We start from the raw sequence: 23135 nt of genomic DNA on the forward strand, positions 1-23135 counted from the left end.
ACATTTTATATCAAACAAAGTAAAAGAAGACAGTTCAGTTCATATTGCAATTAACAGAAAGACTGGGTAAAAAATCTGGAAAAGAGATAGAAGGTTTTTTCAGTGTTCAGAGGAACCCCAAATATTAACTTGGGGGAAAAAAATATCCAAAAGGTCTAAGGAATTTGACAAAGTACAAATTATTACTGTTCCTAAATTGGAGAACCTATATTCTGAGCAAATTCTAATTTATACCACTGTAAATCAGAATGAGTCCATAGAGGTCAATGATCACAAGTTATAGTGAAGCTCCTGCTGCGAGAAAAATAGCAGTTCAGGTTAGGCATGCCTTGAAAGTGTACTGCAACCAGGTCTGGGGCAAATATCTCTTGTTATAAAATCATGACTTAGTCCTTCCAATGACAATTTTCAGGTGGTATGTCTTGAGCTGCACATATAGTCTTGTGCACATGCCTACCTGCCGAGGTGCAATACACAGGGTGAGAGACGTGCTCAGAGGAGGCAGATCCTGCTAAGCCTCTCTGCAAGGTCACAGATGCTAAAAGGGACATGAGTTAATTGTACTAACACAGAAATTTAAGCATCAACTCAGATTAAAATTAATTGACAAATATATAATCAGTTTGGAAAATTTGGGTTGGGATTTTTTTGGAAAATTTAAGCAAGAGTAAAAAAGAATAGCAGTCAGATTTGGTCATTTCAGGAGTTAAGGTGTTAAATGGCTGATAAAAAAAAATAATGACAATAGTTTGGGTGGGGGGGGCGGTTATTATTAATGAACTGACCAAGCATGGAGCAATGGAACCCTGATGTCTCTGTACTAGGGGCAGTTAAACCTAGTGGAATATTATATAATGTAACTGACACAGGTAAGTTTTCTGAGATCTCAGTTAACAGAGGAGCTTGGCTTTCAGTGCTATTCCAACATAACCCAGATGTATTGGCTATTATAATCAATTATCCCCCCTTTAAAGGGGACACAGCTCCAGAGGGAGCATGAATTTATAGCGGGGTGCTTTCCTTATTTTCATGCTTTTGGAGAAAACCTAGAAAAATTATTATTATGGAATATGTGGCTGTTTTAGTTGCCTGTGTTCTTCCAATGCAATTTCCATCTTTTAAATTTGTCTCAGATTCTTCTCAGTTCCATTCTTGCAAACACTTCAGTGCTATTACGCAAACATCATGAATGACACTCCAGTAAAAATAAGCAAGTGCTTCAGTGCTTTCAAGAATGGAGAACTGGTGAGCATCTCATTCAAGAGCAGTCAGAGCTAGACATAAAGGAGCTGATTCCTTGTGAGTATAAGAAATAAGTGTTTTGTATCATGCTAAATTTTAGGAGAATAGGAATTAAATTACAGCAGTACAGTGAGACATGCATTTATAAAGCTACTGCCAAGGGATTGGAATTTTTTTCCAGTCTGTGTATTTTGGGACAAGAATATGCAAGCCACGTAAATTATCATTGGTCCTTAAAAATCAATGACTTGATTTTTCACTTTCTGCCACCTAAAATTCTTGTACCTGCATTGATCAGAGAAGCAGATTGGGAAAAAAGAAGTCAAAATGGTTGCTGATTTTTCTTAGAATTAGAGCATAATGGAGATGACATATTTATGAGGTGTTTTCTTGCTGTATCCAAATGGAGAAGAATATGAAATAAATTCCCTTAAAAAACAAGTGGTCAAAACTCCATTGATTTAAACTGCATCGCCCTCAATTTATACCAGAACAGGCAACATGACAATTTCACGAAGGTGCTTACTGCTTCTTATCTGCACACAGAGCTCATGGGAACAGCAATGACATCCACAGAAAATTTAGGTACATAATAGTAAGCATAATTTAGTCACACAACACTACCATCTTCAAATACTGATTTCTGACAGAGAAAAATGCTCAAGCCCAACCCCAAGTGCAGGTTTTAGTAATTATATTTATGTAAAAACTAATAAACTGTCTCAGATCCTCAGGGTGGGTAAAACACTGTCTTTGATGGCACATTGTTTCACAGATGTTTAAAGCAAGCAGTGTTATAGTATACAAATCATCTCCTGTTCTCCAGATGAGATCTATGCCTTTTCCTATGCCAGGAAAAGTGTAGATCTCCACATTCATATTTCTTAGTAGAGGGATTGTAAGAAAAGGTCATTTATTCTATACTTTTAAATCAGGATGCTATTCCAAACAGAAAAACTTTAAACTGATGTATCAGATATAGATGCAATTTTAGGGAGATTAATCTACCTGAATGAAGCAGTCTTAGTATGTAAACAGATGAAAGCTGCTGGACTTTGAAAACACAGTATTTGCATATCTTTACATATAAAGCAGACATGGAACTTAGACATTACAATAACTTGTGGAAATCACAAAAATACTATAAATACCGATAGGAATACAGCCAAGTATCCTTCAGTCCTATTTCCCATGACTCAGACCTGTCTTGCAGTCAAAGCCATTGAATAATGTCAAATTCTTCTCAAAAAAAATCAGAATTAAAAAAAAATCAAAAAAGGTAATTGCTAATTTTGCTTAGGATAGGAAAAATTGATAAAGGTACAGAGCTGTAAGTCACTTGTGACAGATAACAATATAGATCACCTTAATTTAATAATCAATAAAATCTCAGCTGAATACAGAAAGTATTTCTGTAGCTCAGAAGCAGTAACTCTGTTTTCTTTGTATGAGAGGATCCAGAAAAAGCCTGAGAAAAAAGCAAACACATCTTACATTTTAAGAAATAATGATCAAATTAATTTCACAACATAATCATGGTGCTTGATTGTGAATTGCTTTTGTTTTGGGGGTTTGTGTTTGTTTGAAGTTAAACTATTCAGAAACCAATTTGTAGACACAGAGTCATGGGTTTGGCAGTTTTAGGTTTACATTTGGATTTGACAATTTTTAAGATTCTTTCCAACCTCAGTGATTGTATGAAATATAAGAAAGATGAATCCATCTGAATATTTTTGCTATCAAAACATTGCTTAACTTTTGTAGAGCTCTTTGTGATATCAGAGTACATATCTGTTTCCACTGTGCAACTGATCAACATTAAAGAACTACAGTTCCTCTCATGGTTCAAATAAATGTACTCAGGCTTACACCTCTGTCTAGAACAGTTGGTGCTGTCCAGGAAATGATACAGTCAGAAATCATAGAACCACAGAATGGTTTTGGCTGGAAGGGACCTTAAAAGTCACTTACATCCAACCACCCTGCCATAGGCAGGGACACCTTCTGCTAGACCAGGTTGCTCAGTTATGTCTCTCCTGGCCTTGAACACTTTCAGGGATGGGGCATCTACAACTTCTGTTGGAAACTTATTCCAGAGCCTCACTGCCTTCAAAGTAAAGAATTTCTTCCTGATATATAATCTAAACTCACACTCTTTCAGTTTGAAGCTTTCCCCTCTTGCTCTATCACTACATTTTCTTGTTAAAAGTTCTTCTCCAGCCTTCTTGCAGCTGGTCCAGCCTTTTGGTCACTGCTGTGGAAATAACTGCATTTTCCAAGTATATGAGAAATATTTAGAATAGATGTTATAGAGAGGGGGTTCTTGGCAGATTGATGAGAATCAAATTGAAGTAAACATTTTTGATAATTACTGTAAACATTGACATATTTGGATAGATTTTTGAGATATTAATATTATTAATAACAGTAAGAGAGAAAGCTATTTAAGCTACATATATATTTTTTCACAATTATTTGGCAACATGAATTTCTATAAAATCTGAGAATTCTTGTAATTTTAAAGAATATAGACCAGCATGAATATATATTAAGGCTCCCTAGAATTATGATTGGAAAACCCCATCACTCAGGTGCAGTGTATTGAAAGAATGTTAGTCCATATCTGAAAAAATATGCCCACTAGGATAGTCCACAGATGACAAGGTTATATAAAAATATATTCTGTTCCAAAGGTGACCAGATTGTTTGATAATGGATGGCACATAATGTGACCAAGATGGATCTGAGAAAAGATACATTAAAAAGTAGTCTACAGAACTATGTATCAACAAAATCAAAGAAAACAAATCAATTTTGATCAGTTTTGAATAGGGATCAAAATATAATCATACTTTTAAAATACAGGTAATCATCAAAATTGACTGTAACAGGTGATGCTGTCTCTAAATTGGACATACGGAGCTGAGGCAAACCCCAGTGAGCAGTGCAGGAGGCCACATCTTTTTAGAGCCAGGTGTTCAGAACTGATACTGCGGCATCCTGCCCTGTGTGACTAATTGCACAAGCATTGCCTTGTCAGTGAGAAAGGCAGCTGTACCCTAAAGTAAGATCTCAGGTTTCACTATTGGTGGTTGTTCTGGTTATATGCCCTTGAGGTTTGGTCCAGCTGTGAAATCTGAATGTAACAGTTCACTTTACCTTTAGTGACAATGCATTCTGCTATAGCCACTGTTTGGTAATAGCAGTGGGGAAGTGGAAGCTGCCCTTTTGAGGCTGGGGTAAGAGCCCTGCAGCTTTTTTTGGTGAAGGACAAGAGGGATGATCAGAGCATGTGAGCTGTGTGGTGCTGCATCCAGACCTACGCTGTTGTGCCTCTGGAGGAGGCTGGCCTGTGGCACTATGCCAAGGAGGTTTCAACCTACCACAAACACCTATAAGAAAAGGACTGCACTTGGAATAAACAGAATTTTCCTTAAAAAGATGAGTCTTGTGATTAAAGGAGTGGAAACCCCTCCTACAGCCTGATTCTCACAGAGACCTATTCCAAGCAACTGCAAGATTATCAACATACCCTTTATATGTCTGAATAATTCTCACCATTAATGCAGGCTCCATGAGGGCTCTAAGGCACAAATAGAGCCCACAGTGAGAAAAGGTCCACTAATATTTCCATTTCTGTTTTATAAACTTTATTCTTCAAAGGAGTACCTTTTTAATAGTCAGAAAAAGTGAGATTGTTGTAGTTTTTTTGTTGGTTTATCCATTACCATTTGTCCACTAAATGCTAAGGGAGAAGATTTCAAAAGCAGAAATAGGCAGCTAGATGCTGAACACACACTGAACACCAAAGGGAGTTTGGCTCCTAACTCCTTTGTGCCTTTGAGAATCTGTTCCAGAACCTTTGAGTAAAACAAATCAACACAGTGCTGACTCTGTATTACATATTCTCGTTTTCACTGCAAACCTTAAGCAAATCACCTATTTCACAAAAGAACACAAAATTTTCTTATTTGCGACATTTTAAAGCCAATAAAGATTATATTTTAAAGCCAATGGAATAAAAGACAATGACTGACAGACTCTTTGGAGTACATGCAAAATGAAAAGATACCAGGAATTGCTCTCCTTCTGTGCTAGGGATCATACCTTACACCCTCCTCCCAAGGTCTTTTTTTCTGCTGTGGAAAGCACAGCAGTCTAGCTGAGATGACAAAGTACATGCTCTCACTTTGGATAGATGACTAGGGATAGTCACTCATCCCCTTAACAAGAGGACCAAGGCCATCCACCTAATGTTAGCATATAACTGCTGCAAGGTACCTATACTGCAAACACAGAACATACTCATAGATCATGATCAGACACTATCTGAACTCTTGCTGTCTCTCAGCTAGGAGCCTAAAATTGCGCAAAATGGGTCTTAATCTCTACATGTCTCCACTGATATACAGGCAGCACAACCTCTGAATGTCAGGACCTGGAACAACATGAATGCCTCCTGCACATACTATGAACTAGGAATATACTAACACTTTTACCACTTGCTTCTGAATGTTCTAAATGAAAATAATTTACTAATAAATTATTGCCAACCAAGGTCCCGTGGGAAAAAATTATCAAAACATCACCTCATTAACATTTTTTGAAACTGAAAGACCTATTTCCAACAAACTCTAAATTGGCAATATTCCATTACCTTGTCAATGACTTTATTAATAACTGCCTGTAATGAAGTGATCCATTTCAATCTTGTGGACCTAAGAATCCCTGTGATATGGCAGGTCCCTCCCAGACACAAGTATTTCACACTGACTTTATGACATTGCCATAAGAATCTGCGGGGTGTTTTTGAGGATCAAATTAATTTTGAGCTACTTCCCAAAATCTTCAAAGAACTTTTATGCTTCCTGTTTCAGAAGACTTATGCTCCCACAAGGAGGCATGGACCACATATAACAACACTCAGATTTTCTAGCTCTTGACTTTTTCTAACAATAGTCACTACAAATCTTAAAAAAAATTCTAAATTGACCAATTACTTAGTCATATCCTTAAAAAAATATTTGAAGACATGAAATTATTGCATGCTTGGAATAGATGCTGGTGAACATCCTTGTTCTGATCTTTCACTCCCTTTGACAGCATATTATGGAGGGCTGAAAATAGAGAGACTTAAAGCAATGCCAGGTAAACATTATTTGTGTGTACTACAAAGAACTCATGATAACTAATTTATTCAGAAATCTGTCCATGTGAAAAATGACAGTGATGCTATCTTGAATTCATCTGATTTTTTCAGATTTGCAGTCTGGGAGTTAAGCTCCCTAGAAACAGAGACATAGAGACTTCATACAGGAAAAGAGAAAGTTGAATCTGAGAAGCAGATTATTTCTATGGTGAGTTCTGATCTTAGTGTGTAGAAGTCCCACAGACAGACTAGGTTACTGATGTTCTCAAGAAGAAAAGCCTGTCTTTTTTAGACAGAGGAACTCTAATTTAGAAGTTAGGAGAGAAATGGCAATGGCAATGTAGAAAGTAGATGAACTGTAAAGGACTAAGTAGGGAGGATAGATCATCACTGCTCGGAACTTGCTGTTTTAGAACAGCTGGCTAAAATGCTGTATAAGAAGGGAATGAGATGACAAAGAACAAAAAATTAATTCAGTAAAAAAGGCTAGACCTCTCATAGTTTCATGCATGAAGGGTAGAACATCATTCTGCCTTCTTTCCAAATGGAAGAAAATCATGACTGGTTAAAGCAAGCAAGAAGATACTTAATCTCATTATTTATGAATAAAATTATGCCTCTCTTCAGAAAAGGCATTTTGCCAGCTTTACTTAAGCAGCAGTTAGGCTCTTTCTCAAAACCCCATCTTTGGATGGTATTAGCAAAGCCAATCACTGTCCAGTGTCAGGCCATCCAATATTTGGGAAGATAATTAAGGTTATGCTGATGGGTCAATGATAGCAATGTTTGCATTTCAAAGATTTAGATGGTCCCCATCTAGCTTGGTCAATATGTGAGTAGAGAAATGTGAGTACATGATCACTTCCTAATGACTCTGTTGCTGGGTCTCTTAGATTTTTCCTATGAAGGCAGATGCTATTGATAATGGGCTACAGCAGGAAGAGCACCTCAAATTCTTCCTTTACAGGTACAAAATCCCACCAGGTTATTCTTGTCTCATACTCACACACAGCTACTGGGAGTAATGCTGAATTGTAACTTAAACTTCAGTGCAATCAATACTTTGATTTTATAACTCCTTCCCACTCAGCCAAAGCCAAAGATTTATTATTCGTATAGGACATGATCCTGTCATCACTGAAGTCAGTGGAAAGACTGCCATTTAGCTCAGGTTAGCAAAGCTTTGATGGATAATTGCAGTAAGCATTCACGTGCATTCTGTTAGTTTGCAGTAACTGTAAGGCTGTTTGCCTTTGAAAAAAAGAGTAATCAACCTCTTCCTCCCCGCCACACACCCTGAAGTTAATATACATCAATGGAGAAGAAATCATTTCAGTGTATCTGCATATGCAAATCCCAGATGCAGCCACATCATGAGTTTGAAGTAGGACTTAGAAGCATATTAACACATATAAGAAAAAACATTTAAGGAAACATTTAAGTAATTTTAAATCTGACATTGTCATGAAGTTTAAACGACATTGTCATGATGGTTTAAACCACACCATCAAATTCTTTTTCAGTTAATACATGGAGATAACCAGCTGTGAAGTCTGGCAATCACCTGAACAGACTGTCTCCCTCTGCAGGCCTGTACAGACCACTCGCTGTGGTCTACATCAGAAGATCCCTCAGGTGTGGATAGGTACAAATTAAGTGATTGAGGTACACAGGTGAAATTCATCTATTCTGAAAAAATATTTTGAGGTGTGGCAGAAGCTATTTCTACAACATCTATTTGGAAAATAAATATGAATGTGGACAAAATTATTTGTCCACAGATGTTCTGTTGGGACTGTCACAGTTATTGCTTTCCAGCTTAGCATATCCAGTGAGGCCACCATCGGAACTCAAGAAACTGCAGCAACATCTTCCTGATAAAAAAGATTCACAGAAATCCTCTCTGACCCTTTTCTTATGAGAGGGTGAAGCGTACCCAAAAGCTCCGTTAGTATAAGTCATACAAACTCATTTCTTGGAACACCTGCCAAAGTGAATATATCTCTAGAGATTAAGTCACTTCAGTCAAGGACTCTTTGACTCTAAGTGTAATTTGTTGATAGTGATTATTTTTAAAGCACTGATGACTGCGCACCTGGCTATTCTCCCCATTTTCCTCTCCTGCCTGTTAACACTTCTTGTGAAGACCCTGCTACTAAAAGGTAAGCCAAACATTCAATGTCAAGATAGAAGGACTGACTCCATCTCTGAAATCTCTTTCATGTGGAAACCTGGCAGAATTTAAGTCCAAACAAGAAGTCTCAAGGTATGATGAAAGAAAGAGCTGTAAGACACTTGATTAACTGTTCTTGCTGACATGTTGGATTTTTTTACCTCAATATATTTTGTTCTCTATTTATGAAACTTCCACTACCACAATAGTGGTCTAAACCTCAGTTAGGAGGAATAAAGACCTCAAGTACCCTAGACAGAAGAGGTTCTTATGGCAATTTTTAAACATCTACTTATGATTACCCTTGCTTTAGCATTACACCTCTTTATTTCCTCCTTTAACCATTAACTCTTTATTTTTTTTTTCTTCTGACCATGGATTCAAAAGTTTCTTCTGTGTTTACCGCATTTTTCTTCTTTAGCTGCTTCAATGCCTCCATTCCACCCAGCCATCCGACTTCTTTCATGATCAGTATCATAATTTCTCACCATTTTTCTCATGACCTGTACTCCTCTTGTCCTCTTTTCTCTCTTGTGACAACTTACCCCTCTATTTATGGATTAGTCTTTGCCATGTTAGAAACAGTATGATTTTACCTACATTTCCTTCTATTTCACTTTCAACTCCCAGCTATTAGCCCATTCTTTATGGAAGGAGAATGAGAACACAAGAAGAATATTATTAGAAGAAGTGTTATTGTAACACTCTTAGGAATTCCTTTGAAACAATTTTTCTCTGATTTAGTCTTGTCCATCTTCAGGGCCCATGAAACTATTAATTCCTCAATCTCCCAAAAACTAAAGTTTAGGAAGACACCATTTTCATCCACTTGGACCTAACACAGAACTCTTCTTAAAAGAGTGTATGTCCATATCTTCATCAATTCCCTCTTTACCTGATTGCTAAGGTAGTGTATTTGAGAATATCTCATCCACTCTCCAAACTACTGTGTGGGTTTTCTGTCCTTGTTTTCCTTCTATCTCCTCTCTACACCTTGTTTCTCATCAGCAAATACAAATTCAACTACCATCTGTTTGCTAATGACTCAGAGGTATACTAGTCTACTCCAGACTAATCTCCTTATGTCCAAACTGAAGTCTCAGACTGCCTCTCTGACATATCCTCATGCATATGGAGCCGTCATCTCCAATGCATCATGAATCAAACAGACAAACTATCCTTTTCTGTACACTAAACCTTTCTTTCTCAGCCAGTTAGCTCAAAATATGAGCCAAGGATATCACTTAAGTCTTTTTCCTAACACATAAGATCTTTAGTTTCTAGCAACTGAGTTGCAAGACTAAATGAGATCTAAGGCTTAGCACAAGGAAACCACACCAAGAGAGCTAGGTTGAAGCATGACTCTTCCAAATGTGTAAACAAATAGTAGAGAATAGTCATGGTAGCTCAAGTTAGCAGCAGTTCACTAGATGCTAAACCAAGCACTTTCTTAATAAATCAGTGTGTGATCATAATTAAGACGCTACATAGCTGTATATTGTTCAGCACTGTGGTTGCTCAGGTAAGACAGCTCAAGGCAAGCAACTAGACTCTTGGGTATGGAGTCCTCCTGACAGGTATGACCAAAGTCTCCTCACAACCAAACATCTATCCTGTCCCAATGAAAGCAGGATCTTTCCAGCTCTGATGAAATCAGGCTATTTCCAGCTCTGACAAATGTAGTGTTGCCCTTCCCATGTCCAATGAGATTTCTGCCAAAAAAAGACTGTCTTCTGAGCTATTTTTGGCCTCACTTCTCTGCTTCTTCCATATCTCTCCCATCTGATAGAAGTTACTATTTTTCATTCTCAAAGCCTGCTGACACTGTCACATTTTACTTGCTGTCAAGATGCTGACTTACTTGTCTGTTTAGACCATTATCCTAGCTGCTGTTACCCACGTTATTAGCCTTGCATGGTCATACATCACACTTTGCAGGATCTTCTTATGCTTATAAAGAAAACAAATAATCTTTTTTTCTTGAACTACTATAACAAAGTTCCCTTTTCCCCTGTTAACCCTCCAAAGCTAAAGTGTTTAAACCTCTGGGAAACAGCTCCTAAGTGGAATAATGATCTTGATATTATCTCCTACAGGCACCCTGAAGGCTCCTACCTACAAATTCCACCTTCCCTCAAAGGCAGAAATGTCTTTCAGAAGTCTCATCTTCCTCACATCAATTATTAATGTCACCTTAAGGATAGACGGGATCAGTGTAGGTGCTCTGAAAACAAAGTGTGTTAGAGCCTGCCCCTGAGGAGCTAAGTAATACTTGACTACTTTAAAACAGGCAACTTACATTTTCCCCAACACTTTTGCCAACTGTTCCCCCTAAACTAAGCATTCCACAGGGGAATACAATATAGCAGAGCAGGAGCAGGCTGCCCAGGGGCCTCTTGAACAACACTATCATGATATCCTCTTTGCTGACCAATACTCCCTTGAAGCGTCCTGCCTGACAGCCTATAACCACCTTTTCCCTCTTTTCTCCTTTCTCCAGCTTAGAAGGCTATTGATACTCACATCTATTGCCTGTGCTGCTATATAACATAATGATGTGGTTGTAGCCGACACTGCAGATGTCATCGATATTGTCAGTCTTACCAGAGATTGTAGTCTGGACACAACATCACCACAAAAAGAAAGCAGAGTCTAGCCTAAGCTCAAGAAACAAATTTTTTAACTGTAGATAGACTGTGGGTGGCATGGCCTCCTTTTTATTCTTTATGGTTTAACAAATTTGGGTTAGGAACATATGTATATATAAATGTTTTTTCATTGTTCCAGCCTAGAAGACTCTTATGATTAAAGAAATCATTAAATATTTCAAGGCTGAAAACAGAGTTCTTGAAAAGAGAATGTGCTAAGTGAGAGTATTTGGAGCTGCAGTCTCTGTTTTTGCTCATAACTGAAGAACTTATGTGACAAAAAAACATTTGGATGAAGTTGCTCATGGAGAACACTGTTCTACTTTCTGACTTCCTCACACTAAATCTCTGTTCTGCTGAAGACGATCTTCTATAGATTTTTCCCCCCAACATAATATTTTGAATTTTTAAGCTTTGACATTTTGAATTTCACAATAACCTTCTGACAGAAAGCTACAGACTTTTGTGTCCAATGACAAGCACAAATTGTGTCTATGAGTTCCCACAAATATCCCATTTTAATAAGTGTGTATTATATTTTCAGTTATGTTCTGAATCAGTAGTTTTTCTTAGATAGGTGCAAATATTCTTGCACCTCACAGATATATGCTTCTTCCTCCTGTAAAACGAGAACATGGAAATATGGATTCAATATTATAATATTATATTATTTATTATCATACTTTTATTATATTATCAAATAATATATTATTCATAGCAAGCTGAAAAACATTAAAAGAGAAGAGGAAATCTAACCTTTAAGACCTTTGTTTTATATGGCATAGAGGAACAAAAGGACAAGCTCTCAACTGAAAATAAATCCTTGTCAAGCTACCTTTAAATCACCCTGATTAGTACAAATAGTCTTGACATATACACTCCCCATACCGTCTATAGGGAATAGGGAGAAATATTGCCTCTGTTCAAACTCATAAATTCGTGGATTTTATGGTAGTACATTAGGTACTTAATATACAACTGAGAGATTACAATCATTAGGCTAGACCATGTTCTGTAATTACCATGTTTAGGTACTGCAGTTCCACACTGAGCTCAAGTCAGGTTGGTGGAGATTCCTCCTGGAACACCGTGCTTCAGTTCCAGAGTCATCTTCTGGCTTTTTTGGCTTTGGGAAAAAAAAATATGCCACACAAGGTTTGTAAAAGTCACTGTGACAGCTACCTGAGTCTGTTGAGAGTCTGAAATCTTCTCGGGGGGGTCTGTACTATCTTGTTTATCTCAGTAAGGCTCTATCTCAGGCGACAAATGGTAACATGCTAAAGGCTGGTGAGGTTTATGCATTATGGTTTACTGTCACAGGGTGTGAAAAAGGAGAGAAGGCATCTTCTGCAGACATAATGATTGTGGTGCTTAGTTATTTTACCTTATCCAGGTGCTATGAAAGGAGCAAATTAACACTTGGATAGCTCAACAGAGAAGGAATTGGGTCCCAAAAGGTCAACGAAGCCCAGAAAATCCTCAGAAGAACAGAAGGCCTCAGATACAGTAAATCTATGCTGTGTGAGTCAAGACCAAGAAGGCACATATTATATCATACTGGAGCTTTGGCAGAATCTGCTATGAGTAGGATTAAACAGCAACTTCTCAAGAGTGCTTACTGAAACAGCATAGCAAGAAATGATACCATCATTACTGCTTTCAACTAGGTGAGGCAGCTATAAATGGTGTTTATTTACAACTTTTCAACTATCCCAACTTAACAGACAATACAACAAAACAAAACAAAAAATTACTGGGCCAGATGCAATACAAGCAATTGCTCATTTCAAAAATTTGAGCCTCAGACTAATGGATGCTAGAAAGTAAGTCTCAGCTTAAGCTTAGTGCCCATTTCCATCTTTCTCACAATCTTTAGCAAACTCCCCCCAGTCGTCTGACAAAGATAAGTGGAGGAGCCTGAGCAGCTCTGACTGGGGAATTCTGCACAGCAGCTTGGCTACATGACGTCTGGTACTAACAAGTATTAGCATCATTTTACTTTCACTAATGGAAAAAAATGAGTCCCGGAGGTGCTCTTAAAATATGGATGAATGCTAACTAAAACCAGATCCCTTCTGTGGAAGTGTTCGGAGGGCAGGGGGTTGTGAGCTGTGGGGAAAGGCAGAGAAGGGGCTGCGGCCCGGGCCCGGCAGGGAGGGAGCGCTTGCCACGAGATGGCAGCAATGCCACGTCTGGCTCGGCAGCCGGCCTGGCTCCGCTTTTTAAATTTTTTTTTTTTTTTTTTTTTTTTTCCGAGTGAGAACCACAACGTTTTTACATAAATACAAGCTTATTACAAAGTCAGCCTACCTCGTCCAGTGCCCATTCACCACCTTCATGCAACTTACAACGAGAAAACAGCTTTGCATATTTCCCCACGAAAGAAAACTCATCATAAGTGAATAATTACAACCTTGAAACTACCTTTCCAAAAGGGCTTGTGTTTCTGTCTTTCTTTCCTATGAGCCTTTGTGTTTTAATTACGGATATAGGTAAGCATGACTTACGGTGTCAGGCCCAGCATGCAGTGGTGGTGACAATTCATAATGGATTGAAAGTCAGGGTTGGGCACATTTTTGCCACCCGTTTGCCTACCCGAAGGTAGGCTTGGCACAGAAACCTTTGCTGGAATCATGGAACATAGGGACCTGTGACATAACAACTTTGGGTCACCATTTCGTTTCCCTCGGGCTCAAAGAACCAGCCCTGCCTGCTCCAGGCTGGTGGTGGGAAAGCCTCTGGTGCATACTGCCATGTCATATTTTGATTGGTTTTTCGTTAAATCAAGAAATTCCTCTTGGCAACAGGAGCTCTCGAGAATGGCAACATAAAGACAAAGCAGTGTTCCACAAGGAGATACTGGCTTCTCTCCTTCCTCTCAGGAACAACAGCTTGTTCTGATGAACAACTTAGAAGGAACGAGCAGGGCACATTTTGGACCTGAAAGCTTTCCTCCCTCAAGCGCGGGGACGAAAGCAGAGGGTAATTTCACCTAGGACAAGGGACCCCAGCGCCCGCACCACTCGCACCCCGCATGTGGCTGGGGGAGGCGAACTGCAGGCAGAGCTGGGGGACAGGACACCTGGGAATCGCAGCACGAGCCTCCCGGGCAGGTGTAGCCACTACCCTTCTCCGCGCCGGGGGACACCGGCTCCAGGGACAGCCATCTCTCCCCCGGGGCCTTTCGGCGGCCGGCAGCAGCCGCCCGGGGCCGCGGCCGGGCGGGGGGCGAGCCCGCGGCCGCCCCGAGGGGCCGTGCGGGGCCGTCCGGCGGCGCGGGGAGGCTGCGGGCTCGGCGAGCGGCGGCTGCACAGCGCCGGCCCCTTCCCCTCTCCGTGGGAAGTGATGGTTGAGTCCGGCGGCGGCGGCTTCTCGTGTGGCTGGCAGCCGCTCCGCTGCGCTGCCTGCGCTACCCCCGCCGCGATCCCTCCCTCCCTCCCTCTTCTCTCCTTCTCCTCCTCCTCCTCCTCCCTCTCCTCCTCCTCTTCCTCGCACTCTCCGCATCCCTCTCCTGCCGACGCCGCCGCTGCCCGGCTCTCCCCGCCGGCGGCCGTGCATGCCGCGCTGCCCGCGGCCCCGGGCGTGCCTCCCCTCCCTCCCTCGGCGCCCTCCCCTCCCCTGGGCGGGCGGCGGGCCGGCGGCGCCGGGGCTCCGCGGGCGCTGAGCGGCGCAGCCCCGCCGCGGCGCGGGACTGATGCTGGCTGAGAGCAGAGCCGAGCGAGCCGCCCGCGCAGTCCTGCAGGAGGCGCCGGGCGCTGCGCGGCGCTCGGGACCCGGACCGCTCCTCTCCGCCTCTCCTCGCCCTGTGGTGGTTATTTGGCGCTGTCCTTAGCCCCGCTGCCGCTCGGAGGACACGGTCGCAGCCGAGAGGAGCCGCCGAGGGTTTTGTGTGAGAGTGTGTGTGTGTGTGGAATAACTGCAGACATGACTGCGTGGAGGAAATTCAAGTCTCTGCTGGTTCTCTGCGCGGGGCTCCTCACTGCAGCTCAGGGTAAGACTCGGGTTTCTTGCATTGCATTCGTGTAGGCTGCGGTTACGGCACTCATAACCTTTCAGCTAAATCTCTGCCGCTCGGATGAGCTCTCTCTCCCGCTTCGTTTCAGCAGGCTCCTCGAGCCCGGTCTCCCTTCTCCCTGCCTCCCACCTCCCGCCGGTGTTCCCCGAGGGCTCTGCTCTCGGCCGGTCACTTCCCCCGGGAGAAACCAGCCCCCTGGAGTTGGGCAGCAGCCGCTGCGGCGCCGCGAGCGGAACCGTGCGCACCCAGCCGCCTGGGCAGTGCCAGAGTTTGGGAACACTTCGCTGTCCGCGCACGCACGAACGGCACTCGCTGCCGCGTGAGGGACAGTCCCAGGGCTGGCAAGTTTGGATCTCCCCTCCTCCCGCCTCCCCGGCTTTTGCCGTGCTCGAGGGGGAGCGCGGAGTGGGTGGTCGCGGAGAGCCGCCTCCGCCTGCTTTCAGCCGGCTCCGCTCCCCGCAAGTTGCGCGGAGGCGGGGATGCGGCTCCGGGGAGACCTCCGCCAGCTGCCTGCCCGTGCCTGAGGGAAGAGGACTCCTCTCTGCTGGGTGTGCGGTGGAGAGAGTCTCCCAACCTCAGCTGGGTTTCTCCTTAAAATCAATGGGGGAGGGTGGAGAAACGAGGGGGTGACGGTGGAGAATTTGGTTACACAACTTCAGTGCTGGCCTCAGCCCCATTACTTGCCTCATCGCTGGAGACAACAACTTCCCCATTATTCACTTCGCCTCTCATTAGCCCTGCGCTTTTTCATGCTGGGAGAGATGAGAGTCTGTGTGTGTGTGAGAGAGAGAGAGAGAGAGGGAGAGGGAGGGAGTGAGGCAGCTCGCAGCTGAGCACCTGTCCCCGATACAGCCTCTGTCTTCTCCCACCTCGCTCCCGGTTGTTCTTGCCTGCCTCCGGGATGACGGTTCCCCTTGCGGTTTTTACTGTCTGAGTCTCCCGTAACCCTCCCAAGGCGCTTTACATCGTTCCCACCATTTTATTTTTCTCGCTGCTCTTTTCAGTGCGGGGGCGGCTGAAGCGGGGGGAGCAGGGCTACCGCGGCCCGGGCTGGCGGGCGAGGCTGGAGCCTTCGCCGTCCTGCGGGTGCCCATGGCCAGGTTCCCTCGCCCGCCTGGGCAGCACGGCAGGGTGCCTTCCCTCCGCTAGCCTCCGGCCGTGATCTGCAGGGAGAGGCGGTAGAAGGCCAGCCCGGGCTGCCGGGACCCGGGCAGGAGGTTTGCCCCGTCCGGAGGAGCGGCTGCGGCTCCTCACCATCCCGATGGCATCCCTCCTCTGCCCGGATCCTGCCGCTGCCGCGGTCCACCGGGCAACGCCACCCGGCTGCCTCTGTGGGAAGGGAGCGGGGCGAGAAAGGCGCACGTCTTTCCTGGGCTGTGAATCCGCGGCTCCCGGAGATGGGGCTGTGCCCGGCAGCACACACAGCCCGGGGCGGGCGGGGGCTTCTCGGCGTGGCCGCCCTACCCAAACTTCCAGCATCCCCAGCCCCCACACCCCCAGGTGCCTCCTTCTCCCGGTCCCCGCCCGCTCGGGGCCGGGCGGCCGCTCCCAGCCCGCACACGTGCCGGGTGCCCCGGCGCTGCCCGGGGCACGGCCCGGCCGGGCGGGGAGCTCCGGGTCGCTGGCGGAGCTGCTCCGACAGCCGCACTCGGGGCACGGCCACCGCGGGACGAGGGACAGCTGCTGCCGCGGCCACGCCGCTCCCGGGGAGGGCCGACACCCGCGACTCATTTGTTAAATACACTGTAGCCGGTTATGTCGTTTGACATTTAAGTGTTTTCTTTTCATGGCTGACAGCACATACGAAAAGCTGGAGGCTGGATCATGGTTATTCAGCGACGATCCGACGTGCTTTGCTTACATACAAAGGCTTTGCCAGGAACGTTTGGGCACTGCCTCTGATGCTGCTCTGCAGAATGTAATTATACCTGCTTAACGTGAAGCAGCAACACACCCACTTAAAGGCTAAAGACTGACTTATTGAAGTCAAACAACAGGTTGAAGGGAACCATCGAGGACAGTTGACATAATTCCTTCCCGCTTACCTTCCCAGGCAATTGAGCACAGATATCTGTATTTAGTCAAATGTAGTCCTGAGGCTGAAATTACGTTTATACTTTAGAGAGTGAAAAAACCCCTTCCTTAGTAACATAAGGACCCAGGGTTTCAGCAGCTCATGAAATAATTTTAATTATTAGATTCTAAGAACTCAGTTTTACCAGCCTCTTACTACCAAATAATTTGGTCACCGTAAAGGGAATTCATGCAGGTTTTGCTTGGTTTGGAGGCTTTACAAGTGAAGAAAGAAATAAGTGCTGAATTTCTGCAGGTGTTGCCCCAGGCATGCCCATATCTTTCAGTAAAATGACAGGTGGGTTGCTTTCCACATTGTTCCTCGTTATGAAATGAAATGGAAGCCCTTTGTTGCTGTGGAATTTTCTGTAACTTTTTTAAGGAACAAGGGAGGATAAAAATGAACATTCATCGTTGTTCACTGTGGTAGACTTGAGCTGCAGTTCTATACATTTCTTTGGACTGATTTAATCTGATTGATGGACCTGAGTGTTTTGGAAAACATTTGGGGAATTCTTCCCTGTTAATTGTGCTTTAAACATCAATGGAAATCAGTATGGAGTAATTTAAAGGAACCGCTTTCCCAGAAGCTACCCTGTCATAGCAACTATGCTTCAACAAGACAGACAGCACGGTGTTCAGCTGTGCATGTTAAGATGGGCTTGTTTATAGAGCCATTTGCTAATTCTGATATGTTATATTGTAACAACAGCAAACAAAACACCCTATTGATCTTCTTGAAAGACACAACACATCAGTATAATTTCTGCAAAAAGTCATACTGGTCTGGTATAGAACATATGGTAGATTTAGACTAATTGAACAGACTAAAATTCAAGAAAAAAAAGAGTAAAATACATTTCTGCTGTGAACTAACATCTGTGGTCAATCTATATTCAGTAGAACCTATATTCAGTAGAAATATATACTGCTTAATACCTAGAGTTGTTCCAGTACATGTTTTCAAGGTAATTTCCTGGACATGTTTAGATAACCAAAATACAGCACCTTCATTGCCACTCAGTTTGCTCAAACTAAATGTACATAAGCAGGCTTGTGCACAGAGGTGTCTTTCAGATTAATGGAAATAGCAAATGGAAAACATTTTTGTTCTTAAATTAGATACAGACAGTGAAAGGACTCTCACATCTACAGCTCAGGATTTTGTTCTAAAAAATAAATAAATAATTCTCAAAACATTTTATGTACCTTCTGTTTCCTGCTATCACTTTGTCAAAATAATTGCTACAACTACATCACACAAAACTACCACTCTGTTTAAGGCCTACTCCTGTTGGACTGAGAGTGTTTGTCTCTTTTAAAGTATTTTTTTTTTTTCTCCAAAGCAGTGCTTTTCAAAGTATGAGGCTGGTCTCTCTAGAGAGGCTCCATTCTCTTCCAGAGAAGACTAAAGCAATTCTGGGGAAAATGCATTGAAAAAAAGGAATTTTTAAAAGAACATCAGAGCAAGGTATTGAACACCCAGCTGTAAAACCAAGTGTTTGATGGATGCATTCTCCATCCCCCAGCTCAATGAGGAATTTGGTATAGAAAGGCACAGTAGAGAATATCCAGCTCTGACCATGTAATATTTTAAAGTAAAAATGCATTTACTTTTTAGCAAGATATGAATCTGCTCTATTTTTTTTGCATTGAGATATGTATATGATGCCCTTAACTATGTATAGGAATAGGAAACTTGGTCAGCTTGAATATAATGTAGTGGAGAGCATATCAATTCAACAAAGGTTCACCAAACACTCATTTTAGACTCTTGAACCCATAGTTGAGGTTTGAATTCCCACTGTCAGCCAGTAAAGATTTTTCAGTTTCTCTGATGTGTGTGTGTGGAACAGGATACTGCGGTGAGGAGCTGGAGATGGTTCACAGGCACATGACAACAGACACACATGGAACTTCAGGATGTATTGAAACCTGTGAGACCACTTCAGCACCATCTCTGATTTGTATAGATAATCATTCTGCAGATTTTCTATACTGCAAATATGTCTATTTTACTGAATCTCACTCTCATGTCCCTTTATACAGACATGTATGTTTTTGATCAGACAATGGGGATTTTTTGTTTGGGAAGGGCAGTTGTCATTTTTCTGCTGGCAGACTGTTTTGTCTATGCAAGCATTTCCTCTTATTTTTACTCATGGTGTGTATTAGTATTACATATGCATTTGTATAGGCAAGTTTTTAAAAAGACACCTATGGCACTTATGCCTCAATAGCATTTACACTAATAAAAACTCTTGTCCAAACAAATTAGGAGTAATCTGAAACTGTAAATAGTTTGAGTTATACATTCAAGATCTACCATGCTCTATAGAAAGGCTGAAAAGCGTCAGGGACCACTGTTTTCAACTTTTTCAAGATGTAATCCGTACACCATCACGTTAACTCCCTCTTGTAACCTTTCCTCGGAGAAGTGATGGCTTGATAGTGTCACAGTATAAAACCTCCAGTGGATTTAAAGATAAGATGTAATTTCATCTTGCTCAAATCTGTATTGAACCATCATGTTTCTCTTCAGCAATGATGACATTATTCTGCTGGCAAACAGCTTTCTGTGTGAGCACAGACACTGCAGCATAGTGCCGGGCTGCCTGTAGCCGGCAGGGGATGCAGTGTGGAAAGGGGAATTGCTGGTTTAACTGTACAATACACCAAATCAGTAGCGTAAGTGTGAGACCTGTAATAAAGTGTGATCTCTAATAAGTGTGATCTCTAATAAAAAATTCAAGTGTACAACTCGATTCAAGTCAGGGTCACAGAATAAGAATCTAGCCTCTAGTTCTCTATACGGCTGCAAAATTAGCCACATCAGACTGAGATAAGTTGGGTGTTCATCCAATTTTTGCAGTGAGCAAAGAATAAGAATCATATGTAAATTCTCCTAATGTGTATGAATCACTTTCTTTTACTTAGAAGTTTTACTTTTCTACGTCAGCTGTAATTTCCCTTAAACCATTTTTTATCAACCACAAACTTTTGAAATAGGGGAAAAAATGTCATTAATGCCTGAGGAAAGCTGTGAGATCTTTCTTTGTCCTGACACATCTTTGTTCTGGCTGGATGAAAGACTTCACTCCACTATATGACATTTCTATTGCATTTAAGGAAATCTACACTGTATTTGTTATAAGCATTTCTCAGAGGAATAACTACTTACACAAATTACTTGGATTATTGTTAGTGTTATATTGACACCCAAAGGCAACATATATCTGTTGTCTGCATTTAGTAATTGAATGGTAAATAAAGGCATGCATGCACTCTTTCAATAGTAATAATACATATTATTTCTAATACCAAGTCTTACTTTCTCAGAGATAATATTTTTTTCTGCATTTCTTTCTCATATAGGAAAAAAGAAAAAGAAAAGAAAGTGATGGTAGTTTCTTGCCATTTTTACCTGGAGGGAGATTCATTTAAAGGACAAAGCAAGATTTAATCACTCTTACATTGCTGATGATTAACCAGAACTCTTGATTAATCAGAATATCATCAATGAGCTGCTTTTAGAAAAGAAATAAGAAAAAAAAAGTCACATTTTCTAGAAATTATAGTAATGCTTTAATTTCCACCATAAAAATTAATTGCAGTTTCTTACAGCTTTTTAATTATTTAATTATGCATTTTAATGATACCTTCATGCATATTCTAAAATAGTTTTTTGACTTCTTTCAAGTAAATTTCTTGTCTCTTCCCTGTCCAGTAAAAGGTAACTTCAGGCAGTTCTGAGAACACAATTCTGCTGCATTGGAAACTGAAATTCATATTGATTTCAGAAATAGCTCAATTGGCTATTTTTGAACAGATTGCTACTCCAAATGATCCAGACAAAGTGGACATTGCAGCTGAATGGTGGAGTCAGACCCTGTTTAATTTGAGCTCTTGTGGATGAGAACCTCTGACAATGTTTGCATCCATGAATGACTTTAAAAATAGAAAACTAAGTGAATCACAGCAACAAGCCTTCATAATATTAATATATTTATGTATATGTGGAAGCATTCTGTTTTTTAACAGTATCTCTGGTATCTCTGGTATCTCTGAGCATCTGGCCTCTACCTTACTTCCTTTTTTTATTTTCTGCTTTTTCCTTTAAAGGCATTATAAACAATACACAGAGAAACCTAGTATAATTTTATTCTCCGTATGTTTTATATCTGTTGTACAGTATCCTATGGATACGGAAGTACAGAATCATGTTCCGTATTCATGTCTTGGTTGCACAGTGGCTTTCCGAAAGAAACATTTGCAGCACTGCAGCTGACACAGACTTGAATAAATAATAATGAATAAAACTTTTTATGCAGTGTTTGTTTTGCAAATTTGCATGAAATACGGTCAGCATTTAAAAATTACATTTTGCAGTACTTGCTTCGTGCCTTGTGTTCAATTGCAAGGCAATGTTTTTTTTTTCATGTAGTTTCACCAAACTTTTAAGTTTTGCTTATTTTTTATCTTTATTCTTTCTTGTCTGATAGTTTTCCTTGTTTTTTTTTTGTTTGTTTTTTTTTTTTGTTTGGTTTTTTTTTGGTTGTTTTTTTTGCTAGAAAATCATTTTGAAACCTGTGTTTGAGGGTTTTTATTGAAATGTTCTTATAATTCTGATGTTTGCAGCAAACCTTTGACATTTGTCACAGAATAAATCTGGGTTTAGGGATATTTTTTTTCGCCTCAACCATTCTATGATTTTCAGATCAAATATAGCCATGATACAATATTGCATAAATAATTGTTTACTTCCTTTGACCTGCATTACTTGCCATATTGTGTTCACACATAAACTCCAAAAGAACACAGACATTCAAACTTTTATTTTGCTTACACTATTGCTGAAACACAAGCAATTTACAGTGCACTGGGAACAAAAGTGCAGCCAGCCTTGCCCTGCACTTGGAAGTTCAAGGGTGGGCCTAAACACACTGGGGAGCAGGTTATTTTCTTTTTTAAATACTGGCCCAGCTGTAGCTTGGATTTAAAGCATCCGCACTGTGCTTGCAATGCCTGCTGCTGAAATGTGTGGGTTAGCTTGGCTTGCTTTGCAGAGTGTATCCAGAATACATGGCTGAGCTCTTAGACTTGGCTCTGGGCATTTTGCTTGAGCTTGCCTTGTATGAGCGCCTTGGGGTTCAGCCTCAAGTCATGGTGCACATAACACACACTGTGGAACTCGAGATCCACATCACACTGTTGCTGTACAGCACAGAGCTGCAAGGAACAGGGAGGTCACTTTGTCAAGAAGCAGCTGATGTTAGGAAGCATGTGGCTAGATATTGCAGGAATATACATGAGCTTACAGAACCTGCCTTGCCCTGAACATAGAAAAAAAATGTAGGTGACTGTGAGGGCAAGGAAAAAAAGAAAGAAAGAATGATGTTTACACAACAGTGAAATTTTTGAAAAAGCCACTTTGATAAAATAAAAAAAAAAAAAGCAAAATGTAACTTATTTTTAGACCAATTTTGCATGCTTCTGGCTGTGAAACAAATGGTCATGACAAATCACACTGTTCTCACTAATGTTTGTGGGATATCAATGCAGAAGCTGACTGCATGCAAGTGACTAAGTACACTATTTTAGCTTTGCCCCAGCAGCCAGATTCTCCATTGGTATCCTGCTGATGTTTCCTATAATACATAGATTGTGTCATACCAAGCATTTTTTTGAGGGGGAGGGGGAAACATTTTATAATTCACTTTCAGAAGCTCATTTCAATCAAACGACTGCTAATATCACAATCAGAGACCCTCTTCATTTGTAGATATCTCTCAGAAGAAATTGATATTCTTTATCTTAGCATGCAAATATCCTCAG

The 23135-nt window shown here is 41.6% G+C and overlaps 1 protein-coding gene across 1 annotated transcript in view; it reads left to right on the forward strand.

The window, feature by feature from the left end:
- Positions 1–15015: 15015 nt before the first annotated feature.
- CSMD1 (CUB and Sushi multiple domains 1) overlaps positions 15016–23135 on the forward strand; it is a 1065588-nt gene continuing 1057468 nt past the window's right edge. Inside the window, exon 1 of the mRNA XM_014251392.2 lies at positions 15016–15203. Within this exon, the coding sequence (XP_014106867.1) occupies positions 15137–15203 (67 nt within the window). The 5' untranslated portion in view covers positions 15016–15136. The remainder of the gene's footprint in view (positions 15204–23135) is intronic.

Source organism: Pseudopodoces humilis, chromosome 3, assembly GCF_049639895.1.
Source record: "Pseudopodoces humilis isolate 2021_Gansu_Grassland_sample_001 chromosome 3, ASM4963989v1, whole genome shotgun sequence".
In the NCBI taxonomy this organism is placed as follows: domain Eukaryota; kingdom Metazoa; phylum Chordata; class Aves; order Passeriformes; family Paridae; genus Pseudopodoces; species Pseudopodoces humilis.